A 25,610-nucleotide genomic window follows, 5' to 3' on the forward strand; every position below is an offset into this window, starting at 1 on the left:
TATCAGTTAGTCCAACCTTTAACCTAGCACTGCCAAGTCCACCACTGAACCATGGTGCTAAATTCTACATCTACACATTTCTTGAAGACCTCCAGGGATGGTGACTCCACCACTTCCCTGAGCAGCCTGTTCCAATGTTGTACAACCCTTTCAGTGAAGAAATTTCTCCTATTACCCAACCAAAACCTTCCCTGGAGCAACCTGAGACCACTTCTCCTTGTCTTATCACTTGGTGCTTGGAGAAGAGCCCAATCCCCATCTTGTTATAGACTCCTTAAAGGTACTTGTACAACAAGACAAGGTCTCCCCTCAGCCTCCTTTTCTCTAGGCTAAACAACCCCAGTTCCCTCAGCTGCTCCACATAAGACTTGTTCTCTAGTCCCTTCACCAGCTTCATTGCCCTTCTTTGGGCAAACTCCAGCACCTTGATGTCCTTCCTATAGAGAAGGACAGAAGAGAAGCATAGAGAAGCTGCTCTCCACATTACTGGAACACAGTGGAGGCCTGAGCTGTTGCTGTCACCACCACAGCACACAGAAAGGAAATCAAAAAAGAACCCAGTCCTCATGGTTGCCTACAGTGGATTGCCCTAAGCAGCACAACAGCACGTGCCCACAAAGCTATGCAGCTATGTGTCAAATCAGGGGCAATTTCGGGCTTTCTGTGGCTGTGCTTCCCTGCCAAGCTGTCAGTAAATCAATCGTGCAACTTTCAGCAGAGAAACTCAGCCAGTGCAAAGGACACAGTAAGACAGAAAATCATAACTATTACGAGTGCAAGAGCAAACTGTACTATTTATTCATTTTTCTCCCAATTCTGTTTTATGGCCAGATTCCATAATGAGCCATATGACAGAAATCAAGATAAAGAAATGCTTATTAAAGCATAGATATGATTTATTACTCTGATATCTGTCCACCTTCCTCCTTCTCTTCCTTTGCATATCTTGGACTGAAATAACAGAAGTTCCCACCACAACGGTATGTAACTGAGCAAGTCACCTAGATACTGTAGATATGTTTAGACAAACTTCTAGACAAAGTTATAAATAAGCCTTGGATACAGCTATTCTCATTTTTGTTCTTCAGCATGTCTCTTTGTTCTCTAAGGATGGAATGAGAATCTAGTGCCAGTGGAAAGACAAACTGATCTATGACGGGAGCTGACATGCTCCAAAATACTATTTTGGCCTTTAAGGAAGACAAAAGGGGAAAACAAGTATGTGGAGTTGTTAGGAGGAGGGGTTCTGTTTGCTTTTATGCACTTCTTTTCAAAATCCCCCCCTAAACCCTTTTCCAAACTTCCTTAGGGGAAAGAAGGAAAAAACAAACAAACAAACAACAAAACAAAAACCCTAGGCAAGAGTCAATACATCATTATGACCACTTTGTTGTCAGATGCACGCTTTAATACCTTATACTTCAAGTATTGCAAAGCTATAGGGACTTTTGAAAAATGCTCCCTTTACTTTCTCTATGCACTGATGCAATGGGAACATAGATCACGAATATCACTGAATACGTGACTTTAAGAGAGCTGGGTCATGGGAAGGGTTTTCTTGGATCTCCTTCCACTTTTCTGGGCACGCAGAACCTTTTGCTGCTGCTTTCACAAATTCATCAACTCCAGTGTAAAACCTTAGATTTTCCTCTGTTACTCCTACTGTAATACTCCTTCAGAATCTCTTTTCTGTGATAGTTAGAAAACCGTATCTAATCTCCAGCACAGAGCCATTTGCAAACAATTAACATCTCTCTCTCAGCTTGCAGGTAACAGCAAGGGGCCCTAGAAAAGTATAAAATGAAGCAAGTACAATAATCTTCAGTACAATCTTCAGTACAGTCAAACTCAAGGAGCTCATTAGCTAATACTTACGGAGGTGTCACTCCTTTCGGGAGGCCTAATGCGTTGACAGAAATGGGTGGTGGCTGGGATGGCAGCATGGAGCTGAGAAAAGCTGCTGGAGACTGGCCGGAATTAGGAAATCTGGGAGTTGGAGACAGGCTGTGGGAAGGTGAAGAAAGTGAAGGAAGAGGAGGAGGTGGAGGAGGTGGAAGTGGAAAGGAATCACACGCCGGATATGTTGCGCTTGGACTAAAGACAGGCGGAGGCGGGGGAGGAGGGGATGGAGAAGAAGGAGACCATCCGTACTCCCCTTCTGGAGCAAACTGCTGAGAGAAAGGCGGAACAGGCACTCTCCCAAACTGTTTCTGGGAAGCAGTTGGAGACATAGGAGAAGGCAGGCTGGATGTAGATGATCCTGAAGAAGGAGTCACGTAACCTGAAGCAGGGCTGATGTTCTGAGCAGCAATGAACTGCTTAGGTCGAGCGTAGTTGAAGGAGCTGGAAGACTGCATGGTTGGGGAAGTATGAGAGTTGAGAATACTCATTGGCACAGGAGAAATAACAGACTGGCTGGACTCAAGCTCCTGGAAGGAGGGGGGAGGAGGAAAGGAAGGAGATGAGGGAGGGTGCTGATGGTGCTCAGGTTGCTGCTGGTGACGATACCACTGGCCACTTTCTTGCTCCAGACGAATTTGGTTCTGCAGCTGCTGTATTTTTATAGGATCCCTGTAGGAAGGAAAAATAGACAAAAAGATGATCAGACATGCAGTGCTGGCTGCGAGGAGGTAAAAATTCCACTCAGCTGTGGTCTAGGAGAGTCAGAAGCCAGGGAAAGTTCAAAGCATTTGCATATCTTGAATACCCCTATTTTTTCAGAGCTAAAACACTGTTACAAAAGTCCTTTTTTTTCAGTTCAAAAAGGGGGAAGTGTGTGTAAAACAGAAGTCAACAAAACTTTCACTGCTTAAAAATGGTACACTATAAGACAATTTGAAAACATTTAGCATATTTTAAAAGAGCGATCCAGTTAATGCAAGTAATGTTGATGATCTTAGAAGTTTCATTTCATTTCTTGCCTATTTCATTTGATGGCCAAGTTCCCATAATACGCCTCACATATTTACCCAGTGACAGCTTCAGCTTTGATTTTCGCTGTAGCCTACTTGTGCAGATCAGACAAGCCTAATTACTGCCACACTTTTAATGAGCTACTTGGAGAAAATGAGCTAACTTCTTTGTTAGAACCATCCATGTACCTGTAGATGGGCAAAGAACATTTCCAGGAAAAAAATGTAACCTAAGGAGATGGTGAACTGAGCTTCCATACGTATCTAGCCCCACTTTTTTACTTCTTTTTTTTTCAGGTTTTGTTCTTAATTGTATGTTCTGAGGTGTATCTTAATAGGTACTGACTACAGCCCTAAGGATTTCCTAATTGCAATACTATCAGCTCAAATGGAAATGAGACTTTCCTTTAAAAATGCAGACATTCTCTAGCAGAACTGTAAAGAATAATAATAATAATAATAAAAAAAAACACACACAGAAGCATCCAAAATTGTTAATTAAGACAAAAAAGGCATTATGTTCAGCAATGAAGCAAACGAGAGCATGCATTGACTTTCCGACCACAAAACATTAGTTTGAATGACATTGTGACCTTTCTATTCACTGCTCCTTTATAGTGCTCCTGTCTCTTGGTTTAAAGACACTGCAGCAGTCTCTTCTAACTGCTGTTCTGCTGAACAAACAGGAGTGCACTGTAAGTAAGGGCCCTATGAAAACGGAGATCAAGTTTAACTGTGTGGTCTCTCAACTTAAAATTCATCAGACTGACTTGCTTAAAACCTGTCACATTCCAGCTGGAAAGCATAACTTTATCTCAATACTCCAGATGTCTACGAAGCTTCAGCATGTGCACATATACCTTTTCTGTGTATTTCATACATAAATACTTTATTATATACAAGTGTGTCATTGTTTATGTATAATTTAGGTCTTTTAAGCAGAAATTTTAGAAGCTGTCTGCTTAATGCATGGCATATGAATGTATGATTCTAGCACAACAGTATACTGTTGTTGGTAGCAACAACATTGGAAATGCTACTATCATATTTTCCATTCTAAGATTAATTTTGATATTCCAACCATCCACATTTCCCAGAAAATGTCTTCTGACAATAATTCTGCTTATGATCTTAGGCCAAAGGAGATATTCTAGATAAAACAGGGGAGTAAGGTTGTTTGGGACAGAAAACTGAAAAAACAGTCCTTTAACAGTTGCTTTTTACCACTTTCTTGGACTAAAGATAAATCATCTAGCTACAGAAGTTACCTCACCAACAATACATATTTCAGTACTTAAAAGGAGATAAAACTTTTCTGATTCTTTTTAATTGAGTCAACGATGTCAGTACAAACGCAGTTCAATTGCAGACTTTTATACTTCATTTTTTGACAATAGCCAACTCGAAATCCATCACTCCACGGGGCATGGGTGGGACCTTAGTCTCCAGTTTTTACAGAACTATGTAAGAACCTCCTTTCCCTACGTGGGCTAAAGCAATAGTGTTTTTTCTTTCAGTTCCCATCATCATTTGATTCTCTTGGCTGATGACAGAAATACTTGGTGTCACCTCTGATTGAGGAAAGTCCTGTAACACTGCTACTTTCAGCTCCTGCTGTTTCTTTAGTCTGACTCTTTGCAGACCTACTGTCCAATGCCTCTAAAATTATTTTAAAATACTTTCTCTTCCATCATAACACTCCCACCCCCCATAATTTTTTTATTCATTACAGAGAGGTTAAGGTTTAAAAAAAAAAAAAAAAAAAAGAGGGAAATTTAGTATTGTAAACGCTGTGTTGAATATAGAAAAAAGCTAGCTGTCTCCAACGCTCCTGTTTACCCAACATATGCTAAAAGCAAGTCAGAGTGTCTTGTCTTGGGACTTTTTTTATTTTCATTGCCAAGTCACATGGCTGCGTGCCCAGCCAACAGCACAACACAAATGACCATCTATGGCCCTGTCAATGGTAAGTAAGCACACTACTACAGCGCCTGCCACCGAAGCGCTGCTGTACCAATCCGGGCAGCAGCAAAGACCAGATCCAGAGTATGACTACAAAAGGTCGGCAGGCAAACATGAGGTTCCTCTGCTCTCACACTAAGCTCAACTTGAGGCCACAAGAATATGCGTGTCTGTGAGTCAGGGTTTATTAGCTCGGGACAACACTAATTCCATTTGCAAAGCCTTCTATCGGCTTAGGGTCCAGACAAAGCAGGCGCAAATCTGCTTCAAAAATAACATGCAGACATAAGCGTTATCACATCAATCCATGTAGCAAAAAAAAAAAAAAAGATCTTAAAGCAAGTTTTCCTGTAGAAACACATGATCCTTGTTTGTAAAGGGATGTTCTCCACCTCAGAAGCTACTCTTTAACAGCAGATGCTGCCCTGTGCTTATTAATTTCTTGAGCAGATGTACCCTAGGGATGTGTCACTATGAAGAAGGAAAAAAAAAAAAAGAAAAGAGAAAAAAGAGATTAATCAATTCACAAGTGTCACCTTGCAATGACACTAACAGCAGGGGAAGCTTTGCACAGGTCAGTCACTGAAACTCTGCTGTGCCATGGGTATAAAGCGTCCCAGCAGTCAACACTGTGCAATGCAATCTGTCTGTTGTGTTGCCCTCATCAGTAGTGAAACAAAGATAATTTAAAAAAAAAAAAAAAAAAAAAAAAGCTCAGTTTTGGATGAGATTACAGGAAAAATTAGTTTAATTGTAATTACATCCTCTTTCCAATTAGCTAAAATATGTTTTGTAATCCAAGTGTTTTAAAGGGCACACATGCTCTAAGGGAACACACCAAGCTTGTTTAAACAACAGTGAATAAAACTCATTTTCTCATGTGGATCTTTCAATTTTACCAAGTAATTATAACAACATAAGAATGAGCAGTTAATTTATTTTATTTATTTTTTTTTTTTTTGTAAAATTTGATCAGTTAATGGCAGAAGAAAATAACAAAAAATCCTAACTAGGGTAAAGCAAATACCGAGAACTTTCAGGAAGTCACGGCAAAGCAGACCAAGCAGTAGATAAATATTGTTAAGAGGCCTGCTTCCATAGCTGTGAATACTTTCTTCAGTACCAAGTATTCTTACCCAAGATTTTCATACGACATTTCAGACATTCTAACAGATGTTTTAAAACAGTTAAAGAAATGCAAAAAGTAGAGTAGTAATATTTTAGCTGAAGCAGACACTAGTTGCAACAGAAGGAAAAATAGCATTTATGCAGTTATGATTCACGGTCCAAACATGTATAGATTTACTGTTCACAACACTTAATCTTTTCTTATCAGCTCCTAGAATGGGAAGGCACAGCCCTTGCACCTTCACTTATATGCTTGTGTCACTTTGTTTTCCACTTACTATAGATTTCTAACTGTGAAAAGAAGTTGGTGACTGAGAATGATCCAATTTGTTCAGCAGTTAAGAACGAGGATTTGTGTGTGCATCACTAGCAACATCTGGTGCAACAAGACATGACAGTAAATGAAGATACTCTTGGAGCAGTGCTTGTCTACACAGTGTCAGTCTTCCTTTTCTTTATGATACTAAATATTGAATACCTAGAATCAATTTGGGGTATTTCCATACTGCCTCTACTTACCGTGAAGATGACTTGCAAGATGCAACATTACACTTTCCCAAGTATTTCTGTAACCTCGTTTTCCTCTCTAACTTCTCTTAGAAACTAACAACTAAACGAAGATACAGCAACTAATATTTTTTTAATTCATCAATTGGCTAACTTCGTGGAAATTCACGCTTGCTAAATTTTAGGGAATTGAAAACTAGAATATAAAATCCATCAGGAAAGTCAGAATTTCCCTTGCCATTAGAGAAGGCAGTGAGTCTCCTCTTATTGTGTCAACAATATTCACAGCAACCTCCAAGCACGGCAGGAGGCTTGCTACTGCTGTCAGTGATTTATGCGTTTCCTCAAAGCCAACACAACTGCAGCAGCAAAGACAAAAGAGCAAGGAGCATCAGGTATCATAAAAAGTAAGATCTATTTTTTTTTTTAATTGTAGGAAGCTAGGCTCCAATTTAAAATCTGCAGTACACTACAAATTAGCACTAGAAAGGAAATATTTCAGACCAAGGAGAGAGAGTAAAAATAAGGAGGCCTGAGTTGATTTGATCCTGCAAGTCACTTTTCCAACTGGACCTTAGCTTCCATAGTCAAATGAGTTATATGAACTTTATGATCCTGTTATTAGACACCTGGATATCTACTGCTAGCAGCTCACTGCTAACATTGTTATTACTGACCCACAGGTGCCATGTGGCAAAGTGCTCTACCTGCTAATGCAAATAGAAGTTCTGGCTGGCTGGACTTTAAGCTCACCACAGGAAAAAATGTCGTATTAAAAATTCATTTAAACTATTGCTCACAGTGGTGCAGATACATGTAAGAATGTTTTTGAACAGTACTGTCTGTAAAGGCCGTGCTTCCTAGAGATTTGGCACTGTAGGGTCACAATCCACAGTGACAACAGTATCCTGAAGAAACAGTCCCTTAGCACTGCTCTCTCCGATGTGCCATTCTCCCCAGCTGCCAGATCACGTATATGACGTTCACTGCCAGCATTAACCTTATGCAAAAATGCCTCAAGGTTAGCGTTAACAGACTGCCAGAAGCAGAAACTGGCCATGCTCTCACTTGGGTCACAGCACTGGCAAATCATGCTCGCTCTTGGTGCCAGTGAAAGGTTTGCCATGTGCAGGGAGATGATGACTGCTGAGGGGACCACGCTCTGACAGAAGTGGAAGGGGCAAGCGTCACTTGTCAGTGCCTGCCCACTGCACCTTGCTTCATTTCCAGTCCTCTTTTATTCCACGGCAGCAGTCTGGCTCTGTGTCCCCCTTCTTTTTTAATTCTTCACAGCTAAGTCAAAAAACTAAGTGCTAAACAATGAAAGGAGTGAGCTAAATATTCACGTTTGAAAACAGACACTCAAAGGGAAGACTAGACACATTCATTTTTTTGGTGGTTCACTACAGAATACTGTGTTTTCAAAAGCAAAACACTGATTGCATGGAAGAAGAGCAAACAGATATCAGAATATTCTCTGATGATGCTGGTAAAGATGGCATATTTTAAGGGTAACAGTTACTCGAGGATTCATATTCTGAGGTATGCACTTGGTTGGAATACAATAGGTGGATTTGTCTTTTTAACCCATTTTAATTTTTGTTTTCTTCCTGATACCTTTTTCTACCACGTTATTTTTACAATTAATAGAGCTGTCCTTTGAGAACTTAACAGGCAACAACCACTATTGGGAACTGTAATCCAAGGCCAGGCCAAGGGCTTGGATGTAGAGCTATGAAACAGGGGAGGTGCAAGAGATAGGCAGAGATGGTTGAGTATCTCTGAAAAAGGCTCAGGAGGAACTGACCAGTGGGTTGCAGAGTACATGACAGCAGATGACATTTTCAGGGTGGAAGGAATCCTTCATATTGCAAGGTCTCCAGCAGGCTTATTCCCAGGTTCCCAGTATGAGGATATGTACCAGCTTTATGATTGTCTTACATCTCTGTGTATGTGAAAAACATTATGATTCTTGGAGGAAAAAAGCCCAAAACGTCCTCTGGGAAGCAGCCTAGTGTTTGCAGTGCAACCATCAGCTCCTTACAGATCTGTATGGTTTTTTATATCTTGAAGCAAGAGGTTTTTCTCTGCCTAGGTGGACAGTGCTGTCTGTGCTAAGGAAAGATAATGGCAAGCAGCTGAACTGAGCTGACTGAACTTGGTGGTGCTGGCTTTGGCCTTCTCACTAAGCCCGCGGTTCATGCTACTGCTAGAGAACAGCGGCTTGATGCTGCTTGTTCCACCCAGTCCTGGCATCCAAAGTGATCCAGAGGTACAACCTGCTCCCTGTACCTTTTAAATGCAAAAACTCTTAAGAAAGCCACTCCCACCCAGACTGCCTGTCTTGGGGGAAGGTTTCTCCCAGGGTGGTGCCTGCTGCCCAGGCCCTGACAGCAATCAGCCCTGCACACAGTGAACTCTCTCCAGGTAGTGTCTACCACAAAGTGCATCCATGTTTCTTCAGTGTTTTACAACACAGTATGTGAAATAGATTGAAACCAACCACCACAGGTAAAGAACCAAGGCTAAACACATTTTCTCTATATTATAACTTTTTATATTTCCTGATTTGGGCCCTCCTTGGTCCTCCCTCATCATCTTCACAAAAGAAAGGGGCAAATGAAAAGCAGATGAAGAAAAGTAATTTTTGTTTGAAAGAAAGGTTCCTACATATCACGTATGGGAGAACAATGGGCTCACTTTGAGTGAAAGCAGACTGACCCCTTCATGTCCTTCCAGTAACCTGCCCTTTGAGGAGCAGATGGTGCAGTTCAACAGAAATACACTAGACATACCTCTGAAAGTACAGGGAGACTTTGAATGAAAATAATCAGAATTAACCACAACTTTAATAGCTTGAGCTAGTTTTCTAAATTAAGATTTGAAACTAATGCCAGAAAAACGTTGTATTTTGGAATAACAACTGCTCATCTCCACGAAACCTACATTCCAATGAAGCTCTACGTGTAGCTTCTAACTCAAGCGTCACATAATTGTGCCAGAGCTCTACAAGAGCATCAGTCTGTGTGCTTGCTTCTTTAAGACACCATCACGCTGTATCGAGAGGCAAAGCTGTTCTCAGGTACCACTGACTTCCATGCCACTCAACATCTACGTTCAGATATATTTCTTCATGTATGTAGGTATCACAGACTCACAGAATCGTTCAGGTTGGAAGTGACCTCTAAGATCAGCTAGTCCAACCTTTAACCTAGCGCTGCCAAGTCCACCACTAAACCATGACACTAAATTCTACATCTACACGTTTCTTGAGGACCTCCAGGGATGCTGACTCCACCATTTTCCTGGGCAGCCTGTTCCAATGTTGTACAACCCTTTCAGTGAAGGAATTTCTCCTAATTTTCAACCTAACTCCCCCTGGTACAACTTAAGACCCCCCGTCTTACCACTTGGTGCTTGGGAGAAGAGCCCAATCCCCATCTTCTTATAGACTGCTTTAAGGTAATTGTACATTACCATGGGGTCTTCCCTCAGCCTCCTTTTCTCTCGGCTAAACAACCCCAGTTCCCTCAGCCAGTCCTCATAAGACTTGTGCTCCAGACCCTTCATCAGCTTCGCTGCCCGTCTCTGGACGTGCTCCAGCACCTCCATGTCCTTCGTGTAGCGAGGGGCCCCAAACTGAACACAGTATTCGAGGGGTATACATATATATAGATATAGATATTTATAAAATCTAGGACGGAATACTTTCCATTATGATTTATTAGCATGAGAACGCTCTAAGATGCAGTTAGGCCACTCAAGCTCCTTGGCAGCCCAGCTGGGCAGCTGGCAGGCAGTGAAGAAACGGAGAACTGGAAGTGCTGGGAGCCGCTGTGGTTCCCTTCCTACATCGTGCTCCCAGGGCTTCTGCATCTGTGGCTGCTCGGCAGGTGGCATGGCAGACTCACCAGGTTAAGCCACCTCTTGAACACACCGATTAACTTGTTTTCTACAACCACATTTTGTGCCTTACTGGTATAAATGGTACTGTTGGAAGTGAATGATTTGCTAAACTTCTGATGATTACTGTTTTGGAGATTGAAATGCACTGAATGCTTTGGGGAGGCTCATGCAAAATTTGACAATAGTTATTAATATCTGGATTTTTTCCCTGATAAAATTGCTAATATAAACTTTTCCACCAGATATATCAATGATTGAGAGTTATTAAAAACGAAAATATCAACCTAAGCTAGTAGCGAATGAATTAACAGCTGCACTGAAAAGAAATACTCAGAATACAAAGGTAATTCCAACTGCAACTGTGTCCACTGAATACTTATTCGACTTCAGAAATGTTAAAAGTGCTTTTTTAAACAACAAAAATAAACAAAAAACAACACCTGCCAGGCGTTCAGGACACAGGCAGCCCTCATGCTGTCTTATACAAATATATTTACCCAAGCATTAAGCTCCTTGATGCTGATCCCTTATAAATATGAGAAACAAACACAGACTGTTTTACAACCTGCAAGGGTTCACATTTATATAAGAGTGGAAATACCTGTTAAAACAAAAACTGAGGAAGGCCAGAGGAAGGGGAGAGGAGGAAAACCAAAAACAGCACCAGTTTGGGCCCTGCCCTGCAAACATGCCAAGATACTTTTTGTCTACGATGAGAGATTTCAGGGAGGCTGCAGAGATGTTATTACAATTTAATCTTTGTGCTGAATATCTAGAGAGCTGTAACTAGGAACCATCTCCAGCAGCTGCAACCTTTTAACATTTTTATTGCTTACCCTTCAAAGCTTAACAAATTGACAATGCAGATTCACAAGAACTGGAATTTTTCCTTGTTTCATGTCACTATACAGCAGTGTTTATAGTTATCTTATTTCACTGTACCCTAATGTACTCTGAGGATGATCAGCCTGGTTTTAGGGCTGACACAGGTACCATTTATGAGCATTCTCTGAAACTAAGCCTGACTTTTCATTGGAGAAGCTTTGTACATGCAGACGATAAATGTAAAATGTCTGCATCATGCCTGCATTGTTTGTGAACTCACCTTTAAGGAAATCCTGCTGTAATTTGGCTGTTAAAAGCCTGTCTATCCTAACAAGTGGCAGTTGTAGCTGTGCCCATTTTCCATTATTGTTTGATTATCTGTCAAAGACATCAAGGTAATTTCTGTACTAAGGAAACTAACAGCAGGGATACTGCCAGTAGTTAGTGAACACAAGGCGGCTCCAAGCAATTCTTCTGGAGACAGGAACCTTTTCCATATCTCTGTAACACTGCAGGGACATTTTTCAAAACATGCACCAGTAAGATAACGCATTTACCCTGGGTACAGAAAGAGAGGAAATTGTGCTCTTGTGCACACTTATTGTTCCAAAAAGTCATAAAGACACAATACAGCTTCAGTAAGAAAGCTAAACTTCATATCTGCGTTAGGGTTACACCACAAGAATTGGTCTGGTAAAGGAAGCAGAAAGTCTGTTATTAAGACATAAATTAGTAATGAGGGATTAATAGCAGCACAAGTCCCAGATTGCAGCTCAGTTTACCCAAACTGTAGGAAATCATGACTTGAAATGCAGCAACGAATTAGCCTGCGAATGCACAAACAGGTCTCTGGCTCTAATTGTGCCAGACCACATGGAAGGTTACATTCCGTGCTTGCTGGGATATATCCAAAGCAAGTATGCAAAAAATAACATAAACTTCAGCTTTCAAAAACTGCAGCAGCCTAAAACTCGAAATGAACTGAAGAAGACTGACAGCCATTCCTCCTCTTCTAGATGCAGTACGATACATTTTTTCAGTGCTGCACAGCACATTCTTTTTTTTTATTTTTATTTTTTATACTTTTGATTAACAAGATACTTTACAAATTATGAGTATTGGCCACCAAAGTTGGGAAGTTAGTTTCTTTTTATGCCCAGCCCCAAGTTACAGCAGGTTCAAAACTGAACCTCCATCCTTTCAATACCTGTCAATTATCTGTTCCTTGGGTTCCACGGAAAGACAACTGGTCCGTAGTATTAAAATAGCTACTTTGGGGAGTCAGAAAGAGCATGTTTTTTAAAAGAAAAAAAAAGGAAAGAAAAAAGGTAGGAAAAAAAAAAAAAAGATGTGTGATATTACAAGAGCACACACACGCTGTCAATTGTGTCTTTGGAAAAATGAAAACTACACTTTAAAACTACTTGAAGAAATAAAGGTCATTTTACAGCCTACATTCCAGGGCCTTTTCCCAGCTATTTTGTATTCACAAAGAAAAACAGTTCTGACATGCGAGCAGGTCACTGCTTCATGTACATCTCAGACACGAGCAGCTGATGCATCAGTATTCTGTTTTACTGGAATTCACTGAAGGTATTGCACCCGTAAAATACCACATATAGAGGAACCATTGGAAAGAAAAAGCAATGCATAAAAACTGGTATGTTTTTAATGTGAAATAAATATGTAATTTTGAGATTCTCCCACCATGACAATATAAGGCCTTTTGGGTGTCAGCACCATCTTCATATCACAAAGTTCTGCTGTTATACCGTTCTTGCTCAGTTCCTTCCATATGCACAGAAATAACCCATAACCAACACACACCGGCTTTTATGGCAGAAGTAACAAGTGCTGAAGACAGCGATAATCATTCAGCCTGGTCCACAATAACTCTACAATATTACTCACAACTTCTGCTTCATTTAGTCAATCAATGTAATCCTAATGCAGTCATTTCTTATGCAAGACCCAGGGAAGGGCTCTATGTCCCTGTCATGCAACCTAGGTTGCTAATCTTAATGAAAGTTATGGCAACGAAAAAAAAAAAAAAAAAAACAAAAAACAAGGATATACTTAAAAGGATGAACAATCGTGTAGTCATTTGACATGCTGCACACCTCCCAGTGAATCTGAATTTACTGCTGTGTTAGGGATTGGTATCATCTAGAGACATTTGGACATCTATTGCAAGAATGTTTCCTCACAGGTGCCTTCTTAGACAGCCTTTTTAAAAGCCCTGGTGAAGGATATCCCATCCACTAACTCTAGAAACAGCAGACTTCCACTGCCATCATTCTCTGGCACCTGAAACAGGCACCAGGTTGCTGGCCTCACACCTTACCTAGCTGCTCGGCTCCTGCTGGAGCTACGAGCTTGTTCAGGCACGGACAACCTGCCTGACCTGTCTTCCACAAACAGGCCAGTTGAAATGCAAAGCCTTGGTTAAGTGAATTATTCACTTTATTGGGAAAAAAATATATAAAAAATACCGCAAGTGTCCTCAGTGTTTGCACACAAACATTTCCGTGAGGAGTTGGCAACTGCTCAGTCTATTCATGCCCAACAGATTCCTTGTGGGCCGCAGCAGTCACAGAGAAGGAAAACGCCAGCCCAGACTGGCAAACGAGCAGCAACAGGGTATCTCAGCAAAATGAAAACACTTGCAAGTGTGGCAAGATGGACCTTAGGACAGCTGTAGCAGTTGGAAGACAGAACTCTTTGTAGTCTTGGCTACAACAGCATGCATAACTTCCATCTGCTACTGTAGACTAAAAACATCTTTTTGGTTTATCACCTTTTTTTTATTCCTATCAGCAACTTGCATCAGCTTCAGTGATACTTGCCTGATGAACACTTCTCTGACCTATTTTGCAGCAGGAGCAATCTTTTAAGATATGGATATTCAGCCAACTCGATGGATTACCTTTGAAAATAAAATACAGTGTACAGGGTGCTGTCACTCTTACCTGTCCAGATGTGCCCTTTCAGGGGTGTGAGGTATTCTGTTCATTTTTAGAGGCATTTTCCCCAGTCTATAATAGAGATTTAAAAAATGCCAAGTCCCAAAAAGTTGCAAAATCACCTGGTGCTTATTACAATTGCTTGATAAACTTAATTAAGATGTCTTCAGCAAATCCTAATGAGAAAGTAGACTTGCAGGCTTACTCCTTGACTGAGCTCTGCACCTCACTGTAACTTCCTCACTGCTTGTTACAAAACAAAAAGCAAACACCTACCAGCAGAATTACTGAGCAAAGACCTTGCACAGTACACAGATGCCACTGCAGTTAAAATCTATTTTAAAATATTCCGAATTTCCTCTGCTCCTAACCAGATTGAGCAGACCTGACCAGGATTACTCCCTTTATCTATTATCACAAAGCAGAGTGACCATCTTGAAATAACACACATTTGGACACAGATGCTCAAGTTGAATTAACTTCTTGTGCTGGTTTAAGTAATAAGTAATTTTTAAAGTTTTAAGTAATATTTTCCTGGTAAATATATTAATTGATTTTACAGTGCAAATTTAATTTCTTCTTCAACTGCTAGCTGTACAGCGTATTCTGGTAAAATGCTTAAAAGGAATACTTTACAGATAAATGACAGGGCACGTAATTGCTTTTGAGCATTTGAGTGAGAATACATTCCATAAAGAAGATTCATATCAGAGGCAAATCATTTCTCAGTTTATCAAGTAACATTGTTTATGGAAGGCTTATGCAGCATGGACTTCTTCCCTGAAGTAAGCTGTGCATTACATAATTCCATACAAAAGAAGGAATTGTACAGGTAAACTGTGTGGTAATAAACATCTATTGTGGCCAAATACTACGTTAGCGATGCTGAATGGCAGGTCAGCTATATATATGTAGCTGACATATAGCCATATAGCTGACACATATAGCTATATAGCAGATGTACAAACTAGCATGAGGTATCAATCTAAGTCACGCAATCTAGAAGGCATTTAAAAGCAAGTATGCTGACCACAACAGGCTAGGCTCTGGCTTTACATTTTGTGTAAGTCTCCATTTCTGGAAGGTCAAATACGTGTTTCTCTAATCAATCTCTGCATTTAATTTATTGGTTTTCTTGAAAAAAAAAAAAAAAAGTCTAAGTGTATAAAAATACTGATGCATAGTATATTTTAAAATAGGGTACAATGCATACTATGTAGTATTTACACATTCAGAGTCAATGTATCCTAGACATTGATTTTACTACTCTATACACCACACTACAAATTCTACTATTTGTTTGCCTGCAGATGACCTCCAGAATTCAATTAGTTCCACTCCTTCATCTGTTCTGCAGTAAAAACCTCCAAGATGCAACAAACGTGTCTTGTTCATCTTCAGTTTGATCACAGGGTAGTATGTAAAAAGCTAGGTACTAAGAAAAGCTAGGTACTACGTATTCTTCAAGGTTTAACCCCAATATGTCTCACAAGTGTGAAGGATGATTCTCTCTATGGACTCGTTATTCTGATCACTCTTGCACCTTCTTAGACCAGAACTGATCACTCAGGGAGAAATACTGGCCTAGATGCACAGCTTGTCTGATTGAGTGTCCCATATTTATTAAATACGCCTTGAGTTTTATGTTAAAACAAATACTCAGAAATGGATCATGAGAAAAATTTATCAAATTTTCAATTGATAAATTGAAAAATTGAAAAATTGATAAAAAGGTTCGTCAATTCCTAGAGTGAAAATCAATCTATTTTACCTTGATCACCATAATTTTATGTTTTACCCTTGCCAAAAAGGGTTTTTACATTGAATATTTAGTAGCATAATATTTTCAGTGTGCACAATTATTTGTTTTGTTTCCTTAATGTAACTAGAGTTCTTAGATTATATCTGGAAACTACTGGTAAATCAGTGAGTTAAAATGGAATAAGAAAAAAAATGGTGCTTTGATTCTGCAAACATGTAAAAGTAGTAATACACATCTTTCTTACTGAAGTCAACACTACATACATGAGTCTTTTCCTCTTTAAATATCACAGCTTGGGCCCTACCTCACAAGTAGCTGAGATTTTTATTTTCTCTATGCTTTAATAAACAACCTACAGCTCCATAATGAAAATGTAATTTTGGAGTAAGTTACTTCAAAGAGAGGAATTTTGACAACACCAAACTTGGTAGCAGCACAGTTAGCATCAGCGTGGCTCATAATGTTCTTCCTGCACGAACTCCGAGATTCCACGCAATCCTCTGTTCTCTCAGCACTTGGATCTCAGTATAGGGCTGGTCTGCCTTAACTTTTTCTGCTCACTGACCTCCCTTTCTCTAGTTACAGTCTTCTCATCTGTCTCCCTGCCTCTTCTCTTGGGCTACCACCACTTCTTCACCACCCTTCTGCAACCTCCAGAAGTGCTACCTAGGTGTAAGACAGTAGGCCTGTGACTTCACACTGTACTTCACCTCGTATGCCATATGGTAATTCTTTGTAGAATGAGGAATCATCACAGGCCAGAGAGACCAGACAGCATACTGAAGTATTGCAGTTTTTGCCACATTGGGCAATATTAAAAATAAGGCAAAGATTTTAAGGTCTCTAACCAGTTGTGCAGTGTATCATGAAGAGTGGGTACCCAGCTCTGCAGAAAGACTGAGCTGCTCAGTATTGTTGTTTGGAAGAACAGAAGTGCAGTTCCCTACAGTCATCCTCTTCTGCATGCCAAGACTCTAATGAGCCCTTGCACTTTGACTTACCACATTAATTGCATTCTCACGCCCTAAAGGCAATGTTGTCTGAAGCTGCACATTTTTAGGTCATTTCATAAACCTTCAGAGACTGCAGTTTTCCAAATGGATTTCAAGACTTCAATATTAAAGTTACTTGAATAATAACCAATCTGCAAGGCCTTAGCTTTAAAAATGGAGAAATAAACTTTGCTAAGCAAGAATTGATAGCACACAATTCTTGCTGTACACAGTCCAGGCAATACTTCACACATTAGTTATGTCTGATCTTCTACACAAGGGAGAACTTTTGTCCTCAAGAGCCCAATACTAGAAATGGCATCTCATGATCCAAGGCTTATTGTTTTGTTTAAGTTTGTCTTATGTTCAAAATCTGATATTTGAAATTAAGTGGAATCTGTGAGGCAAAAGGTCCGGCTTGATTAACATACTTCATAATTGCAGGAAATGTTTTTTGACCCTTAGTTGACTCAAAATTTTTTCTCATGATTATTTAACAGCATGATCTACTTCCCTAATGAATCATTCAGAATGAATGAGAAAAGATTCACATTCTTGGAAATAGCAACAGAATCTTGCAATCATTCTGAAATCCCCTATATATTAAATAGCTTTGTATTTTCAAAACAAGCTCCAGATGTGTAGAAGAATTACTCTTGATTTGTGATAGGCCTAGAAGATCATTTACCTTTTCTTTCTGGCCTTGCAGCACTTTAGTTTGCTGTCATATTGCTCTAATTCTTCTAGTTGAAAGGAGACATGTAGGGGAATGTTCTCATCCCTTCTTTGGTATCTCACTTACACGAGTAGTACAGCCTCCCAGATAGTCAGGGAAGCCTCCAGAGTGCAGTTCAGAGCGTGTAAATTAGATGCTAAATGTCAGAACGCATGAATACCCTCTTAAAAGAAGCATCCTCAGAAGTCATCTCAATAAAGCACATGCTTGGAAACGAAGACAGGCGAATCAGATCCAGGCGGAAAACATACAAGATGTCCAACACACCCTCACTGGTGCAGATAAAAATAACGCTATCCAACAATTCTTTCCCTTGTCCATAGCTTAACAGCTCATGAGTCAACTGCAGACCCCACAATACATCACACTGTTCCACAATCACAATGGGCTCGCTCGCAAAGGTTAACATTTAATTTATTCTCAGCAGCTAACAAATGTACTCAGCTACTTTTGCTGGGGAATACTCTTTCAGGCAGACTTAGTATCAGGGAGGATCCATAGTTCCAACACCACCACACCCAGCTAGGGTCACCATGTAGGAGGAAAATTAACAGAAAAGGTCAAATTGTTCAACAGCATTATGAAGTAACATTGTTGGAGGCAGGAAGAAATTTGGTGATTATTTATCAGCACCATCAGCTGTAGAACAAAGATTTGAACAGAAACCAGGCAAAACAAAACAAAAAACCCTACCTCAATAAAAAAGAGACTTCAGTAGTGCTAAAGAAAAGTCAAAGAAGGTAAGGTAATCACCACAAGATATGCCAGAGTGGTTTTAATAAACATCACCAAAAAAGCACAGTATTGCTCTATATTCCATAGGAAGAAGAATGCAGATACTTCAGGCTAGAAGATCGGACTGGAATGTGTATGTCTGGATTGGTTTTAGTCACATAGGTTAAGTGTGAGGATATCTGCACTGCTAAGACAAAAAAGATTCGGATCAGTGTAAATAACCTTTCTGTACTTTGAATTCTTTAAACATTTTAATTCAACTGTGTTGCTGATTGTTAAGCAATGCTTTGCAGCACAGAAATGCATATGCTGCAGATATAAATGCTAAAAGACACCCTAGAGTCTTGCTATGCACCAGCAGCAAACTTGGTATTTACTTTTCCCAAGTCCAACCTGTTTTATTTCAATAAGATGCCCCCAAATCTTTCTATAATTATTTCCATTGCATATAAACATAATATCCTGGTATTAGTAAATTAGCTTGGCTAAATATAGCAAGGAGCACTCATGTTTTATGGGGGCATTTTCTCTGGTATGCAGCTAATATAAATAAAACAAGCGGAGAGAAGCTGGCGGTGTTCCACGGACATTACATCACTTTGCCTTAATAGGAAACCTCTCTGCAACTTAACATCTTGCTTTAAACACTCAGAAGTGTCCACAAAGTCTTCAGCGAGGATCATCATATAAGGCCAGCAGTTGGCTGGAAAAGGACTAGAATATACAGCTGGGGCTCTCGGTGCAATGCTGAAAAGAGGACCTCTAATGAAGACCGCCTTTAAGTTGTCACCAACTGCACGGCAACAAAAGATGCGTGTGAAATTCTAGTAAAAAGCAAGGAATCAAGTTCTAATTCCTGCAACTTTACTTCAACAGGCTCAGGATTTTCTCTAGTAACCTTAGAAAGCTGCAAGTGAAAAAGGCAAGCCTCATTCCCTGGTCCAAAGTCAGGAAAAGTTACAAGCATCTCCCATATTTTATGTACTGTTTATTCTCTGTGATCCTGAAAAAGAGAAGCTATTTTATGCTACCATCAATACCATCCCTCATCTCTAGTACAACTTTGTTCTGAAGAAATTAGTTAATTAATGTAAAATACTGTATGATGTTCATTTACCAACAGCCTGATTTTGCCTCCCATCTATACGTTGACTATTTTACCACAAACAACAATTCTCCTTGATTGTACACAATAAAAATAAAAAAATAAATATGGAGTAAAAGCCCCTGGATCTACAAGGATTTTCTGAGAAACGATGGTTCTTGCACTCAAATGTTTGCAGCCATTACTGAGAATGGTTTCCATCTCTCAGCATATAACACAAACAATAAAGTCTAGCAGACAACATCGTATACGAAGAATGAAAGCACCCAGAGGAATTTATGTTCATGCTGTAATTAATGTAAACATAAATTCCAGCTATTGTATTTCAAATGTGCAATTGCTGAGCAATAATCCAAATCCCGCCTCAAGCCTGCATGCAGGATTTGTTGGCATGGAATTTTATTGAGAGCATAATTTATTTAGGCACTGTCACACACATAAAAATGTATTTACCACAGTACAAAAAGTCAGGGTACGTCATTCTATCCTCTGTATTTTCCAGAAACATTTGAGAGGAATTCACTGAGTGGTTCCTAGAGACTTTAGTGGCAGCTGAGCAGCATACAGCCCTTGAAAACTCGCAGTAAATGTTGCTGTGTTGACATCAATGACACAAAAAAGAAAAAGCTGATCAAGTAAAGGTATGCAGTAAATATATGTAAAATAGAATACATTGAATACCACTGCTCTCATTCAGGAAACAAGTGGTCTTAAGATACAAGGGGCACTAAATCCCCTTTACTCATAAAGACATCCCCAAGTATGCCTGTGTACTTTTCCATCATTTCAAATCCATTAGTGATGGCACAAAGGTTTGGAATCCTTACAGGAGAAGTGGGTGGGTTGGTTTTCACTTGATTGCTTTTGTTTGTTTGAAATGTGAATCTGTTCTCTGCTTCAGGTTAAAGAGCAGCCACACATAGGGTTCTGCCTGTCCAGGAACAAGCAGCTGACAGCCAGACCTCCCGTGGCTCACGCTGCTGATGAGGAATTCCCTCCCAAAAGCGGGTTTGTGAAGCCATACCTTCAGTATGTAATCACGAAGAACAGGAATGAACTTCCAAGTCCACTTCACTTCTGAATGACAGCATTCAAACAAGATCTTTAATTCACACAATCACTTGTAATGCAACTGCCCTAAAATCAATTAAGTCTTTAATACAAACAAACAAACAAACAAAAAAAAACAAATTGAGAGCAGCCCTGGTTGACAGGACAAGGAGTAATGGTTTTCAACTAAAAAAGGGTAGATTTATTTAGATATTAGAAAGAAATTCTTTACTCAGAGGGTGGCAAGGCACTGGAAGAGGTTGCCCAGAGAAGCTGCGGATGCCCCATCCCTGGAGGTGCTCAAGGCCAGGCTGGATGGGGCTTTGGGCAACCTGGGCTGGTGGGAGGTGTCCCTGCCCATGGCAGGGGGTTGGAACTGGGTGGGCTTTAAGGTCCCTTCCAACCCAAACCATTCTATGAACTTAAGACTCAACTGTCTGAATGACAAAGTTATAATAACAATATTCACCTGACCAGTTGCATCTTTGCTGTACCTTTATTGGTCATTTAATTGGATCCTTACTAAACAATTCAATTTTCTTTATTCTAAAAATTATATGCAGAATCACTAGCATCAGCCAATGCTCATTTTCTAAAATACCATTTTACCAGCTTATGCCTACTTTTCACGAAAAGGGAAAGCAGAGGAATTAAGTTAGACTCAAAACACAACTTGAAATGCTTTGACAGCTATATTTATCTAACATTAATCACATCTAAGTTATGATAAGACTTCACTAAAACCTACTGATTAGATGCCACTGTTCCTGCTAAATAAACTGTTGTAATTCTCAGTTAAGTTTCAGCTATTGTACTCTGTTGCATTGTCATTTTGGAAACAGAGAAAACATCTGCCAAAATGAGCTGTAATGGAAAAAATTCAACCACATTTCTTTTGCTCATCTATCCAACACTATTATTATGCAAGTTTACCTACTATATATAGCAGCCACAAGAGGACCTGATATGCTAACTGGGCATGTACACTCATATCTACTACATTTATGTTTTATCACAGAAAAAACAAGCTGCAATGGCTTTCCAAACTTGTGTAAATGGGTTCAGGAATTCAAACAGGTAACCTGTTTGTTCAGGCACACAGACATTCCACTGAAACTGATGGGAGCAATGGCAACGGGAAGCTCTGCAAAGCAGGTAACTTTTGTGTGACTTTCAATTCATTCAAACAAATCTGTAAATCTACATTTAGGAGTTCATCCACGTATATTATAATTGGGAATAATTTTTAAGGTGAATTAAGTATCCCAGTGATTTGCCTCTAAATGTCACAGAGATACCTGGAGACGCAAAGGTTTTATATCCAGATCCCCCATTCAGTCCAATCAGTAGTGATGAAAATGAAAAATATCTGATTAGAATTTGATAGCATGACTGAAATAAGTCAATCTCCATTCTATTCCCAGAAAAGACGTCATAAAATCTAAATATACTACCTTTTCTTCTAAATGCAGCAGATGTAAGCACTGGAAACACGGAAACTTTCATGCATGGAAGATGTCACTGTATGCAAGAGAGCGTGCAGATATTAACTCCGTGACCCTGGTGTCACACTGGAGTCTTTTAAAAGTTTTAAATATTCAGATCACAGGCAACGCTTATCATACGACATATAAATCCAGATAATTTAAACAACAGTGATGAATGGCATCATTGACTTCAAAAATTGCAATAGAAAAACCTTCTTATTGAAAGGTATGGTGGAACTCCTGCTGTCTTCAATTAAAGTTTTTAGCTATGAACAAAACAGAAAACTCTCTTTATTCTTGACAAAGTGTCTTTGCACTGGAATACACAAAATCCTACCAATGTTGTGGAAGATACCTAGACAGCATTTCTCACGTTTACTCTCTGTACTTGCACTGTTCTGTATGAAGGGGAGAGAAGGGAGAGGAAAAAAAATAAAAATTAAAAAAGAGATTCTAAGGGCAAACCAGCTAAAATCACTTCAACTACCAAAGATACAGCTTCATTATCTATGGAACAAAAACTTAACATTGCTACATTTGTTTTTCCTAAGCCACACACTCGCCACATTTCTTGTGTATCTGACCACATATATTGCAGCCTGGCCCTCCAGCCACGTAGCCTGGGGAATCCATCAGCACATGCCATAGCTCTTCCAGCTCACGTGTTTGGGATTTCTCTCAAACAAAACCTGCACAAACGAGGCATTCCAGTCTTGTTTCAACATCTACCAGCCCTTGAGACTCAGCACTGTGGGCTACACTCCACAGCACATTTGTGCTACATAGCCAAGGCACCAGCAGAGACGTCAGATGTTCACGTACGAGAGGATCTCGTAACATCAGTAGAATTTGCTCACAGCCCGGCTTCTGAATGAGAAGTGTTGGCATATAGCCAAGTTTTCTCCTAAAAACTTGGAAATTTCATAGTATTTAGCTTAATTCATTAAGAGGGAAAACTGACGGTTCTCCCACTGGATAACTTCTTTCACTATACAGCTATGGAAAAGGCACTGACATGCAACTTGCAAAGGTCCATGAATGCTTATAATACTTCAGGTTTCAGGTACTACTAAACATATTTAGCATCTTGTCTTGCTCACAGTCTCCGAACCGCTAGTTTTATTCCTGATCTCTAATAATTTGACTGCCTGAGCTGCAGAAAAGCAAAGGTAGCAACTCTTCCCAGTACACAGAACCGTAGAAGAATTAATAATTTTAGATTAAGGTACAAATTTCACATTGCAAAACTAACACAAGACGACTGCAAGCCAAAAATAAATGAAATCTTGAGAAAGTTTACACAGTAAGGCCTCAAGAAAAACTGTACCACTATCAGGTGAGTGAAAGTTTAAAATGGCTAGAAATATGCTGTAACCCAGAAGGTATCTCCTTCAGAACCAACCAAGTACCATTTAATAAGTTGTGGCTTAACAAACACTTGCTCTAATTTTCTGCAGGAGTTTTAGCCTACATTACAATTGTCTGGAAATATTTGCTGCCTTTTCCTTTGTTTTGGACTAGGAAACTAGCAGCAAAGGGATGAGTTGGGTTTGACTATGGATGACCTGATACCAGCTAACAGGAATATCATGTGGTCAGCAATTCACTGGACAGCCAGCTAATTCCCACCTGTATGTATAGGTCCAAGAGCTCTCAAGGAAAACTCCAAAACATTGAGCTGCTCCTCACACTGACAACGGAAATGTTTTTCACAAATTTCTCATGTGTCCTGCATCTTCCAAAAAGCCCTTAATATAAAACTGCTTTTTATCACCTCCCTGTTCTTCATGCAACACGCTGCAGCAACCTCTACCAACTAACCATGAAACACATATGAATGGTTAAATTACTCCACAAACTCTGCCACTCGTCAGTGGTTTTAGAAAACCCAGAATTTTCCAATACTAAGAGCAATTAATTGAGAAATGAATGCATCACATTGATAACTTCCTTCCTTTTTAAGTGACTCTTGTCAAAGACATTTTAAATTTTGTGCAAAACAGTGGACAACCTATAATCAAAATCTTGAGGAATCGGAGATAAAGTTAAGTAGAGGAAGCATCTGAGAATAAGCTCAACAACCAACCGCAAAGATTAATATCAGTAGTTCGGGAAGTTTGACAGCAGATTTCTATGATTCTTCCTCTATCATAAAGACCATCAGTGATCACATCGAGACAATTTCTCTTAATCATAAGCACATTATGTATTATTCAATTATGGCTTTGTAAAGAATGTAATGTCTAAGACAAGCTGCTTCTGCCTCATATCACTCACTGTATAAAGCCCCAGCATTTCTAAACATTTCCACTGACTAAAAAGGTACAGTTCACATGTTTCACAAATGTTTCCCAAACATCACAGCTTCACGCTAATTAGACGGTCCTCCATTACTCTCTACAACCAACGTTGCTCTGCCAGTACTGGAGACTTTACAGACACACCAAACATTTCTGGACAAAGGGAGGATACTTAGTAAAAATGTTTGATGTTCCTAATAATTCACTCAATCTCTGCACCAAACTTTCATCTACTATAGGTCAGTTTCCTGCTTAAATGCATTCCAATTCTATTCTGCTCTTTATCAATGAGCTTGTTACTGTAAATATTAGCAGTGCAAACAGTTCCTCTAGTTCCTCACACACACAAGAATTCACTCAGTAAACAGGGCCTGTCTTTTGCATTGGTAGGCTTTAATGCTCAAAGCACAAACATCTATCTCCTTAATCCAAAAAAGGACATAACGTGAGCACAGTGTCTTAGTTGCAAGCTGATAATTAGCCTTACTGGCAGACAGAGCTCTTTTGTAAATCATTATAATTAAGTGCCCCTAGGTGACCTCTCTTTTCTAGTTACGATCTACCACCACAAACGTCTGAAGTTTGTACCCGACAGGAATGTTAACCTTCTGAAGTTACAGAAGTATCGTAAAACAAACTTCAAGAACGTCCAAAGTGAAAATGAAATAGCCTTCCCCGGCAGTTTGTAGGAGGAGCAGCCTGCAGTTAGAAGACGATGCAAACAGAAGTACTTTACTGCCTTCTAGTAAAATAGCACACTAAATCTAGCATTAAAAATATCAACGCTTTTTCTAAGTCATACATTTGACCGCAAAGAGCCAAGCCTATAGATAATAATCAGATCTTTGTAAGAAGTGTCGGAATGGCTTGCTGCATCTCAATACTCGCATAACAAAAGAATATTAAACTAATTTATAACAGTTTGATAACTGCCCTGAACTATTACTGAGGTCTGTAACAGACAGAACACCCACTACTGGTGCGTGTGTTTCTGGGGTCTATATTTCTTAATACTTCTGGAGACCTGCAAGAATCCCAGAGATGGTTTGTGATCAGGAGATTCCCAGTGAGGTATCAGAGACCAGCTGGATACCCTGAAGCTCAGACAGGCAATTACAGGGCCCTGGTCCTTCAAAATGACAGCTCAAGCTCCAGAAAGCATTGCTTCTCTCCTTAAAAGACTTCTCAAGAGTTGAAATCAGGTCCATGATCCAGGGCTAACTGCAGTGCATGTGGTCAG

General features: G+C 39.7%; 1 protein-coding gene across 3 annotated transcripts in view; it reads right to left on the reverse strand.

Annotated features, from left to right (window-relative positions):
* PALLD (palladin, cytoskeletal associated protein) overlaps positions 1-25,610 on the reverse strand; it is a 149,499-nt gene that overhangs the window by 34,114 nt on the left and 89,775 nt on the right. For all 3 annotated transcript variants that reach the window (XM_032186775.1, XM_032186774.1, XM_032186776.1), the window contains one exon: positions 1,876-2,571. In XM_032186775.1, the coding sequence (XP_032042666.1) occupies positions 1,876-2,571 (696 nt within the window). The remainder of the gene's footprint in view (positions 1-1,875; positions 2,572-25,610) is intronic.

This window comes from Aythya fuligula, chromosome 4 (genome assembly GCF_009819795.1).
Source record: "Aythya fuligula isolate bAytFul2 chromosome 4, bAytFul2.pri, whole genome shotgun sequence".
Lineage (NCBI taxonomy): Eukaryota > Metazoa > Chordata > Aves > Anseriformes > Anatidae > Aythya > Aythya fuligula.